The sequence below is a fragment of the Netta rufina genome (assembly GCF_964035555.1).
Source record: "Netta rufina genome assembly, chromosome: 13".
Lineage (NCBI taxonomy): Eukaryota > Metazoa > Chordata > Aves > Anseriformes > Anatidae > Netta > Netta rufina.
Window position 1 is genome coordinate 13,324,961 of NC_140136.1, and position 17,342 is coordinate 13,342,302.

General features: G+C 52.0%; 1 protein-coding gene across 2 annotated transcripts in view; it reads right to left on the minus strand.

Annotated features, from left to right (window-relative positions):
• GNAO1 (G protein subunit alpha o1) overlaps positions 1–17,342 on the minus strand; it is a gene marked incomplete at both ends in the record, with an annotated part of 128,310 nt that overhangs the window by 78,433 nt on the left and 32,535 nt on the right. For both annotated transcript variants that reach the window (XM_084294848.1, XM_084294849.1), the window contains one exon: positions 8,124–8,265. In XM_084294848.1, the coding sequence (XP_084150974.1) occupies positions 8,124–8,265 (142 nt within the window). The remainder of the gene's footprint in view (positions 1–8,123; positions 8,266–17,342) is intronic.

Sequence of the window (17,342 nt, forward strand, 5' to 3'; positions counted from 1 at the left end):
CGGTGGCTGTACGCGCCCCTGCCCATTTGCCCTGGCAGGGACAGGTTTCCCCTCGAGCAGGAGCAGGCTGGGGTGGGGTGCGGATGCACATTTTAATTTCCTGCGTGCTCAAGGGCAGAGCTGGAGCTCCTGTCTCTTTGCCTCAATAGCTTGGTGCAGTTCCCTCTGCCTTCTGCAGGGACTTGCACGGGGACAGCTACGGCTGGCTCCTGGCTCAGCTGGGCTCTGCAGGGGACAGGACAGGGCATGGTGCCCAACCTCCCCTGCCCCGGTGGCACTGGCATGGAAGCAGCAGGATGCCCGGGATTACTGCAGGCATGGCAGGGCGGCTGCCCAGGCTCTCCTCCCTCCTCCTTTCCCCTCCCGTCCCAAGCCCAGCCTGCCCGTGCTGCTGAGAAGCCCCAAGCTGTTTCGGAGCAAAGCCTGTGCCACCCCTCGCTGCGCTCCCTGAATAAACATCAAATGGCAGAGCCGAGGGAGAGGTCCCTTCCCAAGACGTTTGCCGTGTGCCTTTTTGTGAGTTACGCGCCAGAGAGCTCTTAAAGGCCAGGGATGCCCTGCATAAATGTTTTCATTTTACATCTGGAGACATTCAAATAATAGGAACATCATAGAAAGCATTTGGAAAACAAATATTTTAAATGGTGCTCTAAAACCGGTGAGTAAGCAGCGTGACTCAGCAGCGCTTCCCAACACTTCCCAGAAGAGATGGAAATAAATCCACCTAATAACTGACGTGCATTGGAAATGTGCTGAGTAGTTCGTAGCTCTCTGAGGCTGCTGCTGGGAGAGGTGACTTGCAAACACACCTGAAGGGAGCAGCCTGCCTGCGTGGGGCATGCAGAGGTCACGGCCAGATGCAGCCTGAACTTCAGTCTCAAACACGGGGGCGGCATCTGGAAGGCTTTGAGCGAGTGCTTCATCACCCATCGGGTCAGAGACACAGACAGCATCTCCAAAGCTGCTACCGTGGCACACGTTAAACCTCGGTGCCTCAGCTCTGCACTACACGAAATAGCTACCCGGATTTTTTGTGCTGGTCTTTCAATCCCTTTATGGACAGAGAGGCTGTAGAGAAGGCCAAACAGCATCTCACAGCGCTCACTGGCAGTTTCGTGCTGTCCCATCGTGACCCCCTGCAGGGGCTCTCAAGGAGCCATCTCCAGGCAGCACCCCGTGGAAATGGGAAGCAGCACCCAGCGCCTGTGTCAGTCCCACAGCTCCTTCAGCCTCTCCCGTGCCACGAGTGCTTCCCTGCCACATAACCCTGGTGGCAGCTCTCACTGCGGCCGCATTTGAATAACAAATCTCACAAGGGAAGGCTGGCAGCCCTTCTTCCAAGGGAATGGCTTTTTTTTTTTTTTCCCCTTTTCAAACTAAAAATACTCCCTGCATCATCCAAAAAAAAACTATCAAACACACAAAGCTCAAGGGGAAGAATACATCACCCTCTTGGTGAAAAGAGAGCCTGCAGGCAGGGAGCAGGAGCGACCAGCCTCCCTGCAGCACGGGCTCCGCGTGTCCCCAGGGTTTGGGGATGCTGCACAGCGCTGGGGGACACGGGGCTCCTCAGTTACACCCCACGGAGCACTAGTGCTCCTCACTACCCAGAAATCACGCCTAAAATGGCAGCTGAAAGCTGAAGCACCAGAAACAAAACAGCTCCGAGGATGGGCTTGCACCTGAAGACTTGGTGTTTCCACCAGCCGGGGACCAAACAGCGCCGGGTGACTTCACCTGAACGTTGTCTCCTGCTGGCTGGCTCGTAATTTAAAGGCAATACTCGTAATTTAAAAACCACCTTTGGTTTTATTCTCCCCCACAAATGTCCTCAGGCCACTCTTAGCCCTTCACATTTTAATTCCCCAAGGCTGGGCGGCCCTTCGAGAGCAGGTTGTCCTGACCTCTGCTGATGGCATGGACAGAAGAGGGGAGGTACTACGTGTCCGAGCCTGTGTCTGGCTGGAATTCCCTTTCCTGGCATCTGTGACCACTGCCTTGTCCTCTCACTGTCTCGCCGTGTATCCCTGGGAAGACTCCGGCACCCTTTCCTTTAAAACCCTCTCTAGGTGGTGAAAGATGTGATCAGATGCAATCTAGAGGTTGGCGTTGGAGCTAGACAACTGTGGTCTCTTTCTTATCAGCAGTTCCCTGAGACATTTCTTTCCCTCTGTTTTTCTTCAAAAGAGAATTTAAAGGCTAATTTTAATTGATGGCATCTGTTCTGGTCACTGGTTTGATAGCATGAGCCATAAAGCCAAGCTCAGATTGGAATGCAGCTTGGGAGAAAGTGTCAGCAGCGTGCAGTGCCAAGCACTCACCAAAGAAACAGATCTGAATGGCATTTTGAGGTGTGACTGCAGCAATTCTTCTCATCTGCCTCACTCAGACAGGATGCTGAAGTGGATCAAAACACTTTTTTTTCCCCCTAGAAATGTGTTTCTTAGGAACAGGTTTCCAAGTGCGGAGGGATTGGCAGAAGGGGTGAACACCTCTCCCGTCCCGTCCCCCGCCTGCTGCCCATTCACCACCACTGCGCCGGCCCACGGCTTCAGGGAGACTCCAAAAAACACACCCGGTGCTTACGTTTGCGTGAGGATGCACAGGTTGCCTTGACAACACGACAGGAACCATCCCGAAGCAGGCCCCACACCGCGGCACCGGGCGCCCAGCACGTTCCCAACGCGCTACGCGACGGCCGCCCACTCCCCCTGCCTCCTGCCGGCTCCATTTCGCACGGCCTTTTTTCCCTCTTTAGGAATTTTAACTAAAAATACGCCTGCTGGGCCACTCTGGGGGAGTAAAGGGGAAAGGAAATTTTGGTTTTTAGGGCTCCGGTGGTGATCGGTTGTCTTGTAGGGGCAGGGAAGGTGGTTGATGCTGCTGGGTGTAGCAGCCTTTTGCTTGCCCCGAGCACCTGGCTGTTTGCTCTGCCATTGCATCCTGGAGGCTGTTTCTGCTCCAGTCCCCATCCCTCCCCTTCTCCTCAGCGCTGGTACCATCACCCTCCCGCACAAACTCAGGATTTCTTCCCCTGCCTGTGGCAGAGCAGGGTTCCGACTCTCGTTTATTGCCCTATAAATAGCGGCAAGGCAGGCGGTGCCAGACCTCAGGTCACATTTCAGCCCTGAATGAATTGCCAGTTTGCTATTGTAATTACCCAGGTTGGAAGGGAGGACGGATTGACAAACTTAGCCTAAGTAAACTCTCCGAGAAGACTTGGCAACCTCCACCTCTACAACCTGCTTATTTAATTGGAGGGCTCTTCTAGGCCAAATCCTGTCTGCGAGCGCGCCCCGTGATGTGTTTATAGCCATGGCACAAGCTGATTTTGTCTCCACGCTAAATGCTCTCTATTAGGAGCATGACTACAGAGGAACAGACACTGCTGCTGGGGCGAGCCTTGGTGCTGTACGGAGAGCATCACGGAGTGACTGCACGGCCACGGCTCAGCCTGGCAGCAGCACGGGGCCAAGCTGTGCTGCTGCAGCAAAGCAAAGCGAAGCGAAGCAAAGCAAAGCAAAGCGAAGCGAAGTGAAGTGAAGTGAAGTGAAGTGAAGTGAAGTGAAGTGAAGTGAAACAAAGTGAAGCAAAGTGAAGCAAAGCAAAGTCTCCTGGGTCCAGCCACATGTCTCCACCGGTGTGGCCGGGCTCCTGCAGTGGGTCTGACCCCCTAAGAGGCAGAGGGAAGCCATGGAAGTAGACGGCTTCAGGCTCTTTTGGTGCAGAGGACTATCATAAACTGTCTTCATACTCTGCTCTTACTTTACTGTGATCATTAACTACAGCAAGATTTTGTATTTTCAGGGGCTCAAGGGACTGGAAGGTGGCAAAGGAGGAAAATACATCAGAGGGATATGGAAGAGAGAGCTTCTGGCTACAGAGCCTCCAACAGAGCTTGAGCTGGGCTTTGTGCTCTCTTTTCTTTCTCCCCCACCCTCATTTTGCAGCACTGATTCCCAACACATGGGCCACCTCGGCCAACAACAAGAAGCCTGCCTTGACTGAGCCAACCATCTCCCCGGCAACAAGGCAGGCTGAGAAAATAACAAGTGCTTTCCTTTTCGTTTCATTTTGCCCACCTCTCGAGCAATGCCCTGCCTTTTATTTGGCCCCGCTGCTCCAAAACCTGAACGCTGGGAGCTGAAATGCACGTTGTGGAGGGACGAAGAGGGGGCGAGCGAGGAAGCTGGCTTTGGCCTTAACGGGGGAACCCGACAGATCTTTGGGCGCTGGCGAAGGACGGGCTGAAGCATTTGCCTGGTGTTGTTCCAGCGGTGAGCCCATCGCACCCAGCACTGCAGGAACTGCAGGGCATGCAGCAAGCAAGCAGGCTGCAGCTGCTGCTGGACATCCAGGCTAACACTGATGACCAGACCCAATTAACACTTCGGTTACGTTCCCATCGCTGCCATCAGCTGCCTGGGCGCAGGCTGGAGGCAGCTCCCACACACAGTGCCCCCCGTGCCAGCCCGCTCCGCTGGGTTGTTTGATTGCATTAAACAGATTAAAAACAAACCACTTATTTATTTTTTCACATCACCAACTGGTATTTTAAAATGTCACACCTCTATGTCTCTCTATAGCTCCTCAGCACAGGAGTTAGATGTTGTATAAAACATCAGGCCGCCGCAGACACGTTTTGCTACAAAGCCTGAAAGGGAAAAAAAATCCCCGTAGAAAATTTTTAACACTTCAGCCGCTTTGTAGTTTTCCCTTTCATAGCTGAAGCAGAGCCATTTCCAGACTCCCACTGGGGAAAAAAAAATCAATTTTAAGGCCATTTCCTGCCACCTCCCAAACCCTGGGCCTGTGAACCTGCCACCACCCCAGGTGTTTGTATCTGATCCCGGCGCCTGATACTGGGATTCTCTGTTGAGTAATTATGGAACGATTTCAGCCTATTTCTGTCTGGTTTATGCTAATACCAACACACTCGACAGCTGGTTTTGTAGCCTTTGTGGGTTCATTTCCTCTGTGCTAGGCAGGGAGGAAGGACAGAGTGCCGATGGCCCAGAAGTTGAGGGACACCTCCAGGCCTCCGGCAGGCCCCATCCCCTCAGGGACTGCTCTTTTCCCCCCCTGACTGCTTGTGGCATGTGAAAAGGTTGGTGGCATCGCACTGACACTGCTCTTCGGGAGTTTCAGACAGACCCTCTGGGCTGTGTGCCGGTGGCAATGTGATGTGTGAGGGCGGGATGTGCTCCATCTGCCCGTGCAGGGCAAGGAACGGCGACCCGGGAGCTGCCTGCAGACCATGAACCTTTCGCCAGGCAGACAGAAAGCCTGTTCCTGGAGCAAGCACCACGTATAGAAGTGAAATCCTACACACAGACTGTTTGTCCCTAACCTGGGGGCAGGTCCTTATCGGCAGAGCAGGTCAGCGAGACCTGAAGTGTCTGCTTTTTGTGATTAATTTTGTCTTTTTAGCTCATATTTCCTATCTTGATCGCCTTTTGACGGACAGGAGCAAAGAGATTTAGCCTGGACTCTTCCCCCAGCCTTTCACTTCCATTAGACTAAATACTGGCGGCATAATTAAGGGCAGCAGAAAAAGGAGACAAGCGAGAGAGGATTTGGTTATTTTACCTCAATAACAAAAGTACAAACTGTCCAGTTCACACTTATTACGTAGGGGAGGCTGAGGTGGCTTTTTCCCTCGCTCTGAACATTGCCAGCGTGCCATTCTGAAGGAATAATGGAGGAGAAGCATCTCCGTGGAGTCTGGGGGGGGAAAACTGTCAGAACCAAGCAGAGCCTCGAGAAAACCTGTCCTGGGGCCATGTCCCCTCCATCCCTGCTGCTGAACAGGGGTCGGAGCAGCCCAGCTCCAGCTCCCCTTTGCTGAAGCCCTTTCTCCTGGGGGCTTAAGTGATGAGCAGGGAAAATCCCCCACAAAAAGATTTGCATCGGAAACCCTTGGCCGGGGAATGACTTTTAAAATAGAAAAGCTCTGCTTCAAAAGGGATGAACTGTGTAGCGTAATACTCAACAAATCGCCTGTTTAATGGCCTCTCTTTATAGCAGCTGTGTATTAATAACAAAAGCAGGGGAGCAGAAGCCCTGCATTTCTTTGCAAGATTAAAATAAATGGCATTTCCTACTAATACCAGCAACTTGCTGCGGAGGTTGGCTAAGAGAAAGGAGCAAGTGGAAGCCCCCAGCCTGAGAGGCCATTTCTTGGTTTCTTTCCCTTCCATCTGCTGCTGGATGAAGGAGTGCTAAGCCTACGGAGGGAGAAGACACTGAGTCACCCCCTCCCTGATAGTGAGGATCTGAAGATCTGTACTGCCATAAAGCTGAAGTTGAAACACGAGTGGTTCATGCCAGGTACATGGTGAAACATCACGGGGACACTAAAACAGTGGTGCAGGCTGCCCAAAGAGTCTCCATCCTCGGGGGATTTCAGACCTGACTGGATAAAGCCCTGAGCAAACCTGGACCTCAGAGCTCACCTTGCCTGCTCAGGAGCTTGGGCCAGATGCCTCCTGAGGTCCTCTCTAGCCTGAGTTCCTTTATGATCCTAGGGCATTTGGCATCTTTTCCGTAGGAATATGAATGGAGGTGACATTTCATGCAGCCCAGAAGTCCATCTCTCATTCCTGGCAGCCCTGATAACAGCCCTCCTGCTCCGTGCCCCCTGCTTCGCCAGGCCTGACACTGAAGCAATGCTGAGCTTCCTTCCTTAGAATTAGGGCTTCGGGCATTACAAAAAGAAAAGAAAATTTACAATTTCAAGCTGTCTGCCACAGACTGTTTATCAGACATGGAGAATGATTTGTTTCTGTTTTCCTGGACATAGGTTTTTAGCTGAGACAAGATACGTTGCCTTGCTGAGAGCTGAGTCACTGAGTAATCAACAGATTAATGTAGTCAGTTTGAAAGCCATCAGCATTAGTTCTCGGCAAGCTCACAAGAACTCCATTATTGTATCATCACTACATTTGGGATGAAAAAGTCTCCAGGATTTAGAGTTCCTGAGGGAAAGATCCCTAGATGCAAAGAAATCCAAATGCCCCTTTGCGACTGGGAGACATAAAGTACCTCTTTATGCAGGAACACCACAGCAGGATTTTGGCATCCCTTCCACCGAATGCTTTTATTATCAACCCTTAGATAGGAGTTTGGGGTATGTAATACATCTGTCATTTGATAGCTACCTAAAAATAGTCATGATAAACTCAGCGGCATACAGGACTTCGCCTCTACCAGGTCTTTAATCTGAAATTATTTTATTTCCAGTGAAACCAAGTAGTTTTACTTTCTGCAAAATGAGTGGTCTTGACTTCCCTAGGGCTCTGTGTTTCTTCATGTGAGCTTGCTTTAATCCACAAAGGCAAAAAGGAGAGACAGAGGATGGCAGAGTCACCCGGCAAAGGAGCCACTGTTTAAAAATAGGGAGCTGGTTAAAGTAACAACACAGGAGCAACTGCAGAAGGACAGGCTAGCTTAGGTGTGTGGCCTGAGGAGACTGCCAGACATCCACTTGTTATTCTGGCAGAAACACGCCAACGCTGCTACCCAAGACCCTGTCTGTAATAGCCCCAGTGGATCAACGCACCTTCCTGTTTGCAAGCGAAACTGCTGCCTGGGCACGCTTGGATGGGGGACGTGAGTAAAAGCCAGTCAAGCCCCTGCAAAAGCGCAGTTCATCCTAAAAGCCTTCCTCCATTAACAGGCTGGTGGAAGGGATCAGCAAGGCTTCTCCCCGAGACATCACTTCTTGCAGCTCAGCACCCAGCACACGCGCAGTGGACAGGACACATCTCCTCACTGTTGCCCCAGGACTGTCAGTACCTCTTTCTTTAGGCTGTCCCGAGATGAACAGAATTATTTTTCACGTGGCCTGGCCAGTGCCAGGGCACGAGAGATTGTGGCTGTTGTGACACAGAGCTCCCCAGGGCCACGCTTCCGAACGTAGTGGGTATGTCATGTGCAATTGCAGCGACGCACCTATTTGTTACACAAACCGCACGCAATAGGCAACAAACAGCAACGCGAATCTGTCCCCCTCCCTCCTTTTGCCCCCAAGACATTCAGATCACGCTAACACATCCTGTTTGTGCTCTGGAGCACCCCGGCACTCCGCAGGCTGTGCGCAAGCAGCGGTGACTTTAACTCACCCGTCGCTCCTTATCTCCATACTCGATGCCCAAGGTATCCATGGCGCGCACGATAGCTGCCAGTGACTGTATGGTGTTGCTGTAGACCACCGGCTTGTACTGCTTCACGTCCTCTCCCGAGAAGCCATCCTCGTGGATGATCCTGGAGAAAAAGCAGAGGACAAAAACCTGTTGAGAATGGCATTTCAGCAGGGGAAGCATTTCAAACAGTGCTGTGTTCCTTTGAAGCGCACACCTGCCAGCCTGACCCAGGTGATTTAGGCAGCATTTCTTTTTACACCTCCCTGGTTGTTCACCACGAGGGCATCCCAGCCCGCCCCTTCTGCTCTTTGCTGAGGTCTGGTGTCCCACTTGGAGCCTGGTCAGCCCCCTGCTCACATCTGTGCCGGTCCCAAGGAGGAGGTTTCCACGTCCCAGCTTATCTTTCCTGTCCATGTCTACAGAATTAGGCTCACAGATCAGATCTAAATGACCGCAAACAGGTGATGGAAAACCTTAAGTCGTGGCTGCCCCTTTTCATAGTAACTCCTGGGGCGCCTACAAAAGGAGCCCGAGTCGAAATCCCCCATGTGCACGCGGACACAGGCATGGATAAAAGAAGAGATTTAGCTGTGTAGCACACCAAGGGCTTACAGCCCTTCACACACCTCCTTCCCAAGCCGTGCTGAGAGTTTTTGGGCCCTCAGACTCTGCAAAAGGAAATATCTGATGGAGTGAGACCCTGCCATGGCCCCACGCCTGGGGGGCAGCCTCACAGTGCTCCTCCCAGCCCAGATCCTCCTCAGAGGCCCATAGCAGGACACAAAATCCTGCACTTGCCTGGGCAGCAGCCTGGCCCCTGAGATTTCTCCATCTCTCAGGGACTGGAGAGCTATGGCAGGGTGTGTGCAGAGCACAGCCAGCGTTCCCAGAGCTAACTGAGTTTGACAACCATTCTTCCCGGTGAAGACATAAGTTATGATCCCGTCTCTTAAATGCTAGCAGAGCAGATGATCCGCTTAGCCCAAACGCACTCCTTCCTTGCTCAGCCTCAGATCTCACCGGACACCAGATAAGATTCGGTAACAGATTTGCCACTGATAAAACCAAGCAGCCTGTCCATAACAGGACTTTTTATTTTTTTATCTTTGCTGCATCACAAACCAAGGTCCTGACCAACACTGGCATCTCCCCCCGGGACAGGGAGGTCTAGCAGGGATCGTATGTGAGCTTGCAACGGAGACAGCGCCAGGGTGGCAGCGGAGAGCGGGGCCGGCAGCCAGCCTCCTGTTACTGCTGGATGGCTACACCCAGAGCAGGGAGACACAGCAAGGCACAGCTCCACTTCCCACGACATGAAGCTCCCAACAAGGTGCTTTAAGGCAAGTGGCAACCCTCTGCCCTCCCCAGCACAACACTGAACTCCAGCCTCCTGGCAGGACTCGCTCCAACACACCTCCAGTCCTGCAGAAACACAGCTGCAAGCAGAGGACGTGGGGCAGCTCAGATTAACAGTCCGGGGCATTTTGAAGCTGCTGATCTGAGTCTCTGGGCAGAAACCCCGCTCAGAGCTAGTCTGGGTTTTTAAGAAGACTTACGGACAGCACCCAGTGCTCACGGCTCAGTAACAGGGAAGGAGCGGGGCCCGGAGCCGGGTGTGAGCAGCACGTCGCACGGCTCAGTGAGCGTTGCCGGGACGAGCTGCTGAAGCGCTGGGAAACGCGCTTGGCCAAGAGCTGCAGTCAAACCTGAGGAGTTACGGCCGGCACGAAGCACAGGGATCTGCTGAATTCAGCCCCTTCGGCACCAGTTCCCCCAGCAGGCAGCACGGCAGCCACAAGCACGGCAGGACAGGGGGCCTGGGGAGGCAGGGGGCTGGCACCAGCATCTCCTGAAATAACTCATCCCTCTCGGCTGCTCGCTTTGGGGTGGGAGCTGGGGGCAGGGGGCACTGAATGGTGTTCAGGGCAATGAAGAGAAGGGAACAGAAGGGAATATTGAAGGGGTGAGAAGAGGAGCAGGCACAAGGGGCAGTGTAAGGGCTGCAGGACGCAGGGGGGATGTGTCTGGTCCTGACGCTCTGCTGCACTGGGGGAAAGGGGAGCAAGGAAACCTTGGGCTGGTTTGGGTTGTGTCCATCACCGACAGGCATCAGCTAGGGCCAGGGCTCAGCAGGAAGAGGTGAGCTCTGCCCTCTTTTAAAACATCTCCATCCCCCAGCCATGAAGTTGTTGCCCGACACTTCCATGTCTAAGTGCAAACCCTCGGCGTTTCCAAACCCTCCAGGGCAGCGAGCCCCCTGCCACGCAGGGGCAGAGCTAAGCGACGGAGGGCAGCTCCGGTGTCCCTCAGCAAACATCCTGCTGACGGGGCAGCACGCTGACGTCCTTCAGAGCGCGGACATAAAAGCGTTGCTTTTAAACGGGGCATAAAAGAACACGGAGGAAAAAAAAACAAAAAGCAACCCGATTGTTCTTCTGTGAAATTTCTCTGGGAAGGCAGCCACCGCGGCTGAAAGCAGCGCTGCAGATGCCAGTATTGAAGTTTTGCTGTAGGAAGTACCTACGGATTAATCAATCACGCAGTTAGCACATTACCTAAGATTTGAGCGAGCAAATCCCCACTGACTAGTGCTGTTCCAAAGGCTGCTAGGACACCGTGAACTGGTTTATTGTCCTATATGCTTTCAGCAAAACGCTTCCCTTCTTGCTCGCCTTGGTGAGCTGCTCGCTGAGCCCTTCTGGCAGCCTCTTCTGTGGTTCTTTGGGAATGTTCCTGCTGCCACTCACCCTGTTGGGATGTGCCCGTCTCCTTGCCTGCAGGACAGCTGCTGTGCTTTGTTTTACGGGGACAGACCCTCACGACGTTACCTCCAAAGCTCCAGCAGCGCCCGGGAGGTGCTCTGCTAGGGGAACAGCCCCAGGACACGAGCAGCGGTGGGTTTCGGACCCTACAGGCGGCTGTGGCCATTAGAAATGCAAAGCGTGTAGGAAGGAATAGAGCAGCGTGTCAAGGCTGGGAAGCCTTTAAAGATTCAGGCAGGGTGGGCTGCTCCTTAAGCAACTTGCAAATTCATGGGAACAGAGAGTTTTCAGCTCTAAAAAGTTGAGTCCTGTTTTCCAAAGGGCTTGTGTTTGTTTCTGCCTGAAATCCATGCTCTGCCACGCTGGAGCTGGTTCTTCCCAGGGCAGAGGAAGAAAAGGGATTTAAGAGGATCCCGGGGGCTGCGGAGGGGGGGGGAGACAATGCTGTAATTTTTTAAAGCGATTCTGAGCAATTAAAAAGCCATTTCATTCACCGAGTGATTAATGAACCGCCGTGCTCTGAATGGGATGGTGCGAGACGCCTGACACGAGCTGACTGCCTACCGGCCCCCTTCGTGCCTGCTTCCTGCCCACCGCCACCAAGCCCATGTGCTTGCATCTTACACTGTCATACCCATTCTAGGGTGGCTTTAACAGACAGGTATCTGCTGAGGAGAAGGGCTCTGCTGAAGGGCAGATCTTCTGCCAACCCCCAGCAAGGAATTAATCCCGAAGAAGCGCCCAGTGCCTCGGTGATTATTGCTTAATTACCAAATAAATGAAATCCTTGGAAGCAGGGGTTGCATTCCGCGTAGCAGCTCGCTTTGGCTTCCATTCAGCAAAGCACTTAGGTGCCTTCAGCCTTTCGCTTAGAAATTGAGCATATACAAAGAGCAAAGCCCCGGATCGCTCTGTCACACGTCCCCGCCGCCATGCGGTGCCCTGGCCATTGGGAAATGGTTTTCTGAGCGAAACACACCATGGCTCCAACTCAGTAGGGCTGGGTCTCAACCTTCGGGCTGATCTCGGCTTACCCAGGGGGAATACTTGTCCGTCTGTCCCCAAAACTTCCCTGCCAGACCCCTGGGTCCTCTGCTCTGCCCCCGAAACCGCTGGCACCCTGTGCTCCAGGAGGAAGCGGTGCTACCCGCCCATTTTTACATCAGATGTGGGGTAACTTTAGCCAGGCTGTCCCTCCAGGTCACTTTGTGAAAGTCAGGTGGGGCCATCCCCAAAATGTAGACCTGGCATCAACTATTGCTCTCCTCCTTCCTGCCCAGGAAGGAAATGAGATTAATTTAATGTCCCTCGGTTTCCGAATAAGCCCCGCTGGATGTCCCCCATCTCCCTTTTTATATCCTAGGTGCTTACAAACTATTTGATAGTTCAGCTCCTTTGAAAACTTCTGGAAGTTGACTGGTCTGTATCTCTTTGACTCCTCTTTTCTCCCTCTGCATTTGGAGACGAGCACCATTCCTGCATTTTTCCTGTCTCATGGTACCTCTCCAATCCTCCCAGTGCCCTCAAGAAGTGCTCAGCGATCAGCAGCAGGGCTGCTGCCAACATCTCTGTGCCCCCTTCTCCAGCATGCTCCATCCTTTTTGTAGCTTTGCGTGCAGGCATCTCCACCTTCTTACTTTTCCCAAGCCTCCAGCCACAGCCTCTGAAACATTTCCCAAATTCAGGGAACCTTGTGTGGCTTCGAGCTGTCGGCAGCGCCGTGAAAGACGTACGTGGAGACTTCCAATTACCTAGCAGAGACAATAAATCCCATACTGTTCCTGCTCTACCAACGATGATTTACTTTCAATCAGCAGGATGTTTCCAGCCGAATGAAGTTTTTCCGTATCAGTGCACATCTCTGGGACCGCAGCGATTTGCTTGAATAAAACTGGGCACGACGGCGCCGGGAGATGATTACACCAGGAGCGCGCCGCCAGCAAACACCTCGCAAGCGAACGGCCCAGCTCCTCTAAAAGCAGTCCTTGCTCCTCACCTGCATCTTCACAAATTAAGGGACTGAAGGCACAGCTTTTGGACGGAGATGAATTTCACCTCCCAGGGCTGCGGGTGTGGGGAAGGAAGATGCTGAGCACCGCTCAGCTGGGCTCAGGATTGTCCCCTACATCCTCAGCAGCCCAGGGGAGCTCGCAAATGCACCCCGATATCCTGCAAGGGAAAACTCCAAAAGCTCTGTGGGCTCTGCTTGCAAACGGGAAGAAAGAAGCATGCAAAAAGCCCTTACTTTAGTACGCAGGGACGGGAAACGGTTGATCAAATTTTGATGGAAAATTTTCTGCCAGACATAATCAGTTATTTTTTAGAATTATTTTTATCTCCATGCGAGGCTAAAAAGTTTGTTTATGGGAGAGTTCTGAAGCTAAATTCCAGTGATTTTGTTCTCACTCGTTTAATAGCTTGAAATGCGATTAAAAACTCCTGGATTATGTTAAACTAAATCAACGCAGATGCCCATGACCTTGTGGTTCAAAGGCTGCAAAAACCCCGTTCAGACCTTCGGGACAGGATGAAAATCCCTCAAAACTCTCAGACTTCTTCCACTCGGGCCGTGCTTGCATGACACATCGTACATCCTATTCCTGCAAGAAATTTGCCGAGGCAGAGATTAAGATGCCTGCTTTCTGCAAAGAAAAACAACTTCCTTAGTCAGGGCGACCTGGGAGTCGCAGACGGAGCTCGTTTTAAAGAGTTTAACATTTTCAACCTGGATTTTTAACGCCCGTGCAAGAAATACGGATGGAGCCCCGTGACAGAATCCCAGCTGGGGGAAATCTCCTTCGTGGAGGAAATACCTTCGGGTCACTCAAAACTGAATTCCTACCACCGAAGTATTTCTTGCATGCAAAAATGTTATTGTTACCGACCAGCTGGTTCCTGTTAAAAAATAAGCAAATCCATCAGGAGATTGAAAATATGCTGCCAAAACCTACAGCCCTGGACACGTTTGAGTTTATCCCTCCTCAGATGAACTGCAAAAGTTTCATGGACCTGCACCGGGCAGCAGCATTTGTGCTCCTCTAAGGCAGAATTTGTGTCCAATATCGATGTGTGTAAGTAGCTCTAATGCCTTCACGAGGTCCAGTTCAAGCTAGCCATGTGCTTCTGTACCGTAACTGCTGGCCAGAAAGCTAAACTTGATGTTATGAGAAACTCTTGTATGCCTTATTTTTGCCTGTAGCTGAAGTGCTGTTGAGCTAGCAGTGACTGGCTTCCAGGCAGGTTGGGGCCAGACCCTGATCTACCTGAAAGCCATTCCTTTCAGCTTGGTTTCAGGTGTATTAAACCTGCAGAGTACTCTTCATTTCCAGTTTATTACAGCCCAGAACTAGAAACAAGCACACCAAAGAGCACTGCCAACGTGGTGCTGCGTCCCTGAGGTCCTATGGCTTTTCTGAAGCAGCTCTTAGTTGGATTATTTCCTAACTGAGGTCTGCATTAATGCTTCATTTTGGCTCTGGGATACCCTGAGGGGTTTCCTGGGCCGTGTTCTCAGTTCCCTGCCACGTGCCTTTCACTGGGTGGTGTTTTTTGCACCATGCTTTTGGGATGCACCAACGACCCTTCCTTGGCTTGCTCCATGAGGCTGTTTCAGTATTGCCATTTCCTAGCAGGAAGCAGGGCAGCGAAATGCTCTGTTTTTAAGTGTGTGTACACAAAATAGGAGTGTAAATAGCCTACTACATCCTGAAAGCAACGAATTGCTGATGATAAATGGAAGATGCCACTACTGCTGCTTCACCAGAAGGCAACGCTGAGCAGGCAGGGCACAGCCAGCTGGTGCACGAGTGCTCCTGCCAGACCTGACGGGAACGTGGCCGCCCTTTGGCATTTAACAACACAGAGCCAGGAAAAGGAAGCACCCTGGGGAAGAAGCAGCACCCACACCAAGCCTCTTTGTGCCCAGGGGCAGCAAAAAGCTTGGCTGTACTTGCACAGTTCACCCTACTGACAGCATTCCTCCGTAGACACCAAGGGGAAGACCCCAGCAGCGATGGAGGAACCCAACCCCAAATTCAGAGCATCTCTTTCGACCTCCTGTAATTTGGTGTTGTCCCTAAACATATTTAGCCCCTTTCCAAAAGGCAAACGATGGTGGAGGTGGCTCCTTCGTGGACGCCGAGGACAGGCCCCCAGCACCACGGCACTGCTCCAGGGCAGAGCCCGACCTCAGCCCCTTCCTGGCAGCACGCAGACGGGTGGGTGCTGCTGGGAGGTGTCAGAGGAGAAAATCCACCCCATCTGCTAACATAGGAGAAGCACGAATCTCTCCTCCTTGCTGCCTGAAGTCACTTTCACGCGCTGCCAAAAGCCAAACTAAAAACCTGCCCGATGGGGAAGGAAAAAGAGCAAGGAGGGGTGCAGGCGAGGCTGTCCTCAACCAGCCCCGGGCAGGGAGCAGGCTTGGGCTTTATGTAAGGTCAGGGCACTGGCACGGTTTGGTTGCAGTGAAATTTGGAGTTGTGTAACTTTGCTAACATGCCCTCTCCGGGGGCCTTGAATATCGAGATCAAATCCTGCCTACCCTCCGTGCACCTAATTAGCTGTAATATGCATCCTGCTCTGCTCAGTGCGACCAGCGAAGGAACACAGTCAAAACCCATTAGCTCAGGCTTTCTTTTGATTAAAAAAAAAGACAGCTGGGCAGCAGAGAGTCCTGCAGCAGCGCTTGCATTAGATGAGATTGCATTTTTCTGGGGAAAACGCCTCGGGGCCAGGAGGGTTTCGAATAGCACCAGCGGAGGCTGATGGCCGCGCTCGTCTTCTTGGTGCACTCCCAAATAATAATGCAGCGAGGGACGGAGGGTTCCTGCTCGCAGTGACTCGGTTTCTGATGCCATGCGATGGGCTACGCTGTCAGTCTCCTTTGTCCATGCTCTGCCTGGGACCAATGAGATCCCCCCGGGAAAAAAAATCCACGGGGCCGGTGATGACCCACATGCGCGAATTCTCATTAATTCCTCGGTCGTGTTACATAAGGTCATTTTGTTGAATTAAAATTATTGGGATTAATCCTCTTAAATGTTCTCTTAGATGCATGGGGGATCCAAGCGCAGCTGGATCATCCCGCAGCTGGTTCTAGAAAGTCAAAACAGTGTTTTAAAGCCCCGTAATGGTTTTGTTAAATTCATCCCCCGAACAAGGACACAAAGCAGCTTTTTCTGGCTTTTTTAGATCACTTACAACTTCTGTAAGCTGTCATTAACTATCATCAGAGCCTGAAAAATGAGGCAAATGGGTTCAATGTCAGTTTTACTGCCCAAACCTAAATAATATTTTTGGTTTCCCATCTGCCTCATCTGAAGTGTTTTGATAGCTGGAAGGTGACTTTGCCTTTCAAACCCTTTCCCGATTTTGGTCTCCATAACCAAACACCCCTTGGACAACGGAGGAAACGGGAGAAGTATTCAGCCTCTTTATCTGCCCGTGGAGCCCATCCTCACAAACACTGCCAAATCCCACACCAAAAATAAAGCATATTGCTTTTTTTTTTTTTTTTTTTTTGCATATTTTGCCTGGCTGCCCAGAGCCTGCAGTTCAGCGGTGCATGATGCTCTCCGCAGATCAGTGACGGGTTTGGTGGGATGTACGTGGCTCCTCACGAAGCAAACCCTGCCTTCCAAAGCCCCCCAGTCTACCAAAATCCCTTGGGAGCCAAAGCTACTTCCCCCGTGCCTAGGGCTGATCTCGCAGAGCTGAAACATTTGCGTGCCGTAGCCGTGCTGTCGCTCCTTAGGAATCATGTGCTGCCATGAAAACGCTCAGCTAAAATAAAAACATGCTGTAAAGCAGCTTTGCTTTTTCAGGCTATCAAACCTTGCAGCGTCTGTCTTTCTGAAGGCCTGGCTGATGGGTTTGATTAGCTCTGGTAGCAGATCTGTGTTCTTCAGTGCGTTTGGTGCTTTAACAAGCTGGGCTGAGAAGGAATCGATTCCAGCAGGAGTGCTTCTGCCATTCCTTGCACCCTGGCCCTCCTTCCTGGCATGATTACAGCTCAGGGGCTCCATCTCTGAGCGCTGTGCTTGCCCCAAGCCCCCAGGAGCATCTCATCTGAGTAATTGTTTTTTTCTTGCAGTGTGGCTGCAGTTTGTGCTGTGGAGATAAGGACACGGGGGATGCCCCGTCCTCCGGAGCTGCTGCTCAGTGTGCTCTGTGCGCTGACACTTCCCAGGCTGAGGAGTTTGAGCTGAAACGTGGCAGATTTGGCATTTGAGGATTCCACCCACACGGTTAGTACGGTCCCACAGCAGGAAGGAGGTTATGCTGCGCTCAGAATTAATGCCATGCGTTTGGAGGTATTTAAATCTGAACTTTCCACACCTGTACTCAGAGCACAGGTTATCCGAAGGGAAGACAAACACACAGCCTTTCCCTGACACCTGCCGCAAATATTCAGTCAAACAGCATCAACCTTTTA